A 5,105-nucleotide genomic window follows, 5' to 3' on the forward strand; every position below is an offset into this window, starting at 1 on the left:
GCAGGAGAATAACTCTCCCATGGAAGCTCCATGTTCGACTTAATTCGTTTTCATGCAAGTCCTGCTGGTTTTCTTGCGTTTTTTCTCTCGCTTCGTTTTTCAGCTTTGCATTCTGTTGTCTGTTCTTCCTGTGGTATACTTGAAGGGGCGCAAAGGGGGGGGGGGGGTAACCGCAAACTGATACCTGTTTCTTATTCCTTCATTGTTAAACGTATATAGTATTGAAAAATAATTCTAGCTCTCATGATCTTACGAATACCTTTATTTTTTCCCCTCTTCTCGTTCTGCCACCCATATTATGGCTAACCCGCCGTTGTGGGTGTGTGCCAGTGTTAGGAACCATCATCGAAAAACACTTGAGGTAAGCACGCAGGTACCTTCAGCTCATGCCCGGGTATCAAGAGAAGCAGAGCCTTCTGCGGTAATCCACCAGCGAAGACCAGAGTGCCTCCGAGATGAGCGACGCCCGGGCCTCCGAGAATAGCGCCAGTGGTCCCGACTTCGAGGACCACCCAGGGAGCAGCTCTTCTCTGAACTGCCTGACTAAAGCTCAAGGTCAGGACTCATTGGTCATTTCGTGGGTGCGAGTCACTTACTAAAGATGCAGCTACCTTTTCTACGCACGCTAATGAGCTAACTATAGCACTGATTCAAAGATAGTGCATACAAATTGCGCAAATAACCTTTGCTCGGCTAACCACCAGTGGCACTAAAGAAAAGAAATGAATTGCATTTTCAAATCTACTAGGACTTTTCGTAGTTAACATTTGGACTCGCTGTGTGGAGATGACAATGCACTTAGAGAGAGTGTGGCGTCAGGCAGGTGGCGATAAGCCTCTGCAGGCCAACTTGTTCAAAGGCCGCTCTCTCTTCTTTCCAGGGGTATCTGCGCAGTGGTTCCTGGAAAGTAGGCCGTGCATGGCTTCCATTGCGAGGAAAAAAAAATACTAAGAGGGAGTGTCACGTCACAATTTTGAAGCCTACTAAATCATTAAGTGAAAGGTCGTGGAGAAAGAGGACTTCTTCAAGTGATATGCAAGCGGTAATTTCTAACCACCGAGGGCAAGGTGACTACGGTGTGGAGGGACAGTGAAGTGGAGAGTGAGGTTACGAGAGCGATCGTGACACAGGTAGTTAGTCAAAGCTACCACTAACCAAACTATGCCTTCTATTTTCCGGCCGCCATGAAGGGCATATTTCCCAAGAGCCAACGCGCATGTGAGCCTCAAAGGAAAGGAATGGTGACGACCGAGCAAGCTGCCTTGCTGAAGTTGGTCTTTTTCATTCCTCCATGCGTTTGAGTAAATGACACAGCACCTGGTTGCCAGATCGTTAAAGGCAATGTTTCGTATGTAGTAGCCTTTGGTGACGCCCGCGCCACTATCGGCCCGCATTACCCTTTCCCTCATTATTTGTGGCACGCTTCGCTCTCTTCAACGCGCGAAGGAGCTAGTAGTCAACACTGGCCTATCACGGGGTGAAGGCCCTTTTCGCAGAAGCCTTCATTTGTGTGTTTTCATCTTCTGTCCCGAATTGGCGTAGTGAAGTGAGCGAGTAAATTGTGTCAGTCCCTCAGACTCCTCCTTCAGCGAGGATAGGTGGGCTGCGCTCTTGGGCAGCCCCGAACTCAACGACCAAACCCTGGCCGTCCAGAGTGCCCACGATCGGGCCGTCAAGCTCGGTTTGGCGGTCTCTACGTGGGACTAGCCGGGTGGCGCGGGGTCTCCCCTGCGTCTTCTCTGGACCGAAATAAAGTTACCTCACTCACTCACTCACTCACTCGCTCACTCACTCACTCGCTCACTCACTCACTCACTCACTTACTCACTCACTCACTCACTCACTCACTCACTCACTCACTCACTCACTCACTCACTCACTCACTCACTCACTCACTCACTCATTCACTCACTCACTCACTCACTCACTCATTCACTCACTCACTCACTCACTCACTCACTCACTCACTCACTCACTCACTCACTCACTCACTCACTCACTCACTCACTCACTCACTCACTCACTCACTCACTCACTCACTCAGACCATGCAATCAACGCTGGTGACTTGATGGGCAAATACTGGACGAACCTGCTACTGCAGTGTACGATACCTTTCCTGGCAAAGGTTTGAACGTGGCTTGTGACGAGGGCCAGTGCTGGAAGTGGTGGAAAGTCCCAGCACTTGCACGCATGATAGAATTAAACGATACGGATAGCCAACGAGGGTTTTCAGTAGAGCGTCACAGCGGTACGGGAAGCTATCGCTTTAATTTGACAACCATACCTCAATGGTTACTGCCCAATTTTCGCGACTTTGCTTCAATATTCACCCGTGATGCTCGCTTTTCGTTTTTTTATGCCCCCATAATCAAGACACGCAAGTGAGCGTGAACACAGCAGAATTTTACGTAGCGCAAGGGAGACAAGGACAGACCTAAGCATGACTACACCCGGCGTTCGGTTTTTATGCCACCGCTTTCTTATACTTGTCTTTTGTGTAAGCTGCACAATAATTAAAAAAAATTGCCCGTAGTGGATAGCAGAAATTACTCAGCGAGGCAGCCATTACTTCTACAAGAAACCAGAATTCCCAACTGAATACTTAGCATACTTACACTGATTACATTTTCAATTCGTTACTTTACTACACATATTTCCATTTGCAAATTGTAGCCGGATAGTTCGCAAGGCGGGTTCACTTAGGACGAATTGTCAGGACTGGGCCAATTTCGATATAATAAGTTTCAACGTGATCAACTATATGCATTGGCCTTCCTCTTGCTGTTGCGCTTCAGTGCTGAAAACAGCCTTTTCTTAAAATAGCAGATGAAACAACAGTGCATTTTCATCGCAAGTTGGACGGCGCATATCTAGAAAACAGTGCCGTACTCAGAATTCGTTCCCAGTTGATACGTTTTCCAAGCTCACTAGCTATAATTTGTAAATTGAAATACTTGTCTTAAAGTAAATGTTCAAAAAGGTTAATTAGTGTAATCATAATAATTATTCATTTAAGTATTTCGATTTCTCGTACAAGTAATGGCAGCCCCACCGACTAATTTAGATCAATGGTTAAAAGCGTGCTACATTCGACAGACAATCGAAAAAAAAAAAATTTTGGTGCTGCTGAAAAACACCCCGTATGTGTTTTTGTCTCCCTAGGGCTGCTCAGGATCCCAGTATGACCGAACAAGTGTGCCGAATTACTGATTTTATCTAAGCACGCTCTCTGCAGATCTCGGTGTGGCTCCACGCTCACCCCATTCCGTTGGGGCTCGCACGACAAGGTTCTTCGGCTACTGGAGGATGCGCGCAGAGCGGACGGGCAACTTCTTGCTGTTCTGCCTGGCCGGCACGACGTTCGCAGCTCTGTCCTGCCTCGCCTTCATGGTCATGCGCCTGAACGAGACCGTGGTCTCACTCGAGTGGCGTTTGGCGCGCGCCCTGGTCAGCCGCATCTATCGCGGAGACTGACCACGTCGAGCAGCTATTGCGAGGATCGTACGAGCAAAGGCGACGACCCCGATCATTGTGCGGCGAACTGGAAATGAAACAGCGCAGAAGATGAGAAAGAGGGAAGCACGACTCATCCAGTGTCTGCATGGGTCTAACAAAACTGTATTACATTTCACTACGTTCCCGTGCAGGCATGCAGCAACCGGCCTACGTCAGCACACTACGGTTATGCACGTTGTACCGCTTACTTGGCGAGTTAATCGACACTTCCTTAGAAACAATTGATTAACTTGATTCAGGCTCTGCCCGGCCCACGACAGAGTCCCTAGCAGTGATATACCGACTGGAGAATGGTTATAAAACACTTGATAATTGAACCCGAGGGCAAATAGTAATGGAAGAAATAAAGCGCGATATCGACAGTTTTATATAGCTTATTCTAAAGTATGCTGCTTAGTTTGGCTTGAATGGTAATGGAAGTGACGTTTGGTTGTTGCATCACCAACTTTGTTGCTCAAGGCACGCCGGGAAGACCGTACTGCACGATGCGTATACAGTGACCTATACTCGAAAGTTCCCTCCTCTGGTGATCAGCGCTCATCTGGTGGTAAACTCTTCTTGTTTCGTGAGCGTATCCTATAATATTTATCAGTATTGTGGTTATTATGAATAGTAACAAGCAACACCAATTTAAACGTGAATGAAAAATATTTGTCTGAAACACTACATAGTCTGAACAAACGCATATGAGGAGTGATACCGCGCTGCAGCCACATCCTAAGCAAGCCGTAGTCCCCAGAACGTGCGAGGATTCTTGCGTATCGAGACTATTGAAATGTCAGTCGCGTTCGGAAACACACGAACGCATAACCTACGCTTCCTCACACCTTGCTGGACTTCTGTAGGCGCACCGTCAACGATCTGCCCTCAGATCACGCGGGATGTATAAAAAAAAAAAAACAGTTTCATTTCCGATTGCTGCCTCTTAAGGCGCTTAGAGGTACCTGCTTTAGCGGTGTTTCACGTCAAACCGCCATAGACTCGTCGTGAGAAAGCACTGTGTCTTGAGAAAGAGTTCGACGGCCTCAGCTGTAGGTGACACCGGCAGAGGAAATGTCAGGCGGAGGACCTTGGAATCAAGCTGGAAACCCAATAATCCCTCTACTCGCGTACACCGGCAATGTCGCCAACCTGGTCCTACTTGCGTACTACTTTCTGAATACTTCCATCGTTCTTGCAACACTCACCGACCTCAGCTTCTACGGTCACTAGTTCAATTAGCAAAGCAAAAAGCCATATTTTCTTTTCTTCTAGAGCTGCACTGGAAGAATGTCCCGAATCATGAAGCGATCGTAAGCAAAAATACTTAGGGTGCTTGGAGAGGATGCCGAAAAAACATTTCGCAATCATTCGCACAACAAAGTTGACATTTGGAAAGAGAAACATACATCTTCAGTGTAGTTTATTTGCCCTATACGGACACTGCATTGAGGGCCATGTTGATAAAGCATAAATAATTTTCCGGGTTTCGCGTGGGAAGGCAATGGTCAAATTATCAGGCACGCTGTATATTGAGAATTGAGAAAAAAATTGGCATGACTGCGGTTGCTTAACGTGTGCCTAGTGTGCAGTACACAGTATTTTTTA

The 5,105-nt window shown here is 47.2% G+C and overlaps 1 protein-coding gene across 1 annotated transcript; it reads left to right on the forward strand.

Annotated features, from left to right (window-relative positions):
- Window positions 1–356: 356 nt before the first annotated feature.
- LOC129380257 (uncharacterized) lies at window positions 357–5,105 on the forward strand. Its single transcript, XM_055061060.2, has 2 exons — window positions 357–555; window positions 3,238–5,105. Exons 1-2 carry the CDS (start codon window positions 456–458, stop codon window positions 3,474–3,476), a joined length of 339 nt encoding a protein of 112 aa, XP_054917035.1. The 5' UTR covers window positions 357–455; the 3' UTR covers window positions 3,477–5,105.

This window comes from Dermacentor andersoni, chromosome 10 (assembly GCF_023375885.2).
Source record: "Dermacentor andersoni chromosome 10, qqDerAnde1_hic_scaffold, whole genome shotgun sequence".
NCBI lineage: Eukaryota > Metazoa > Arthropoda > Arachnida > Ixodida > Ixodidae > Dermacentor > Dermacentor andersoni.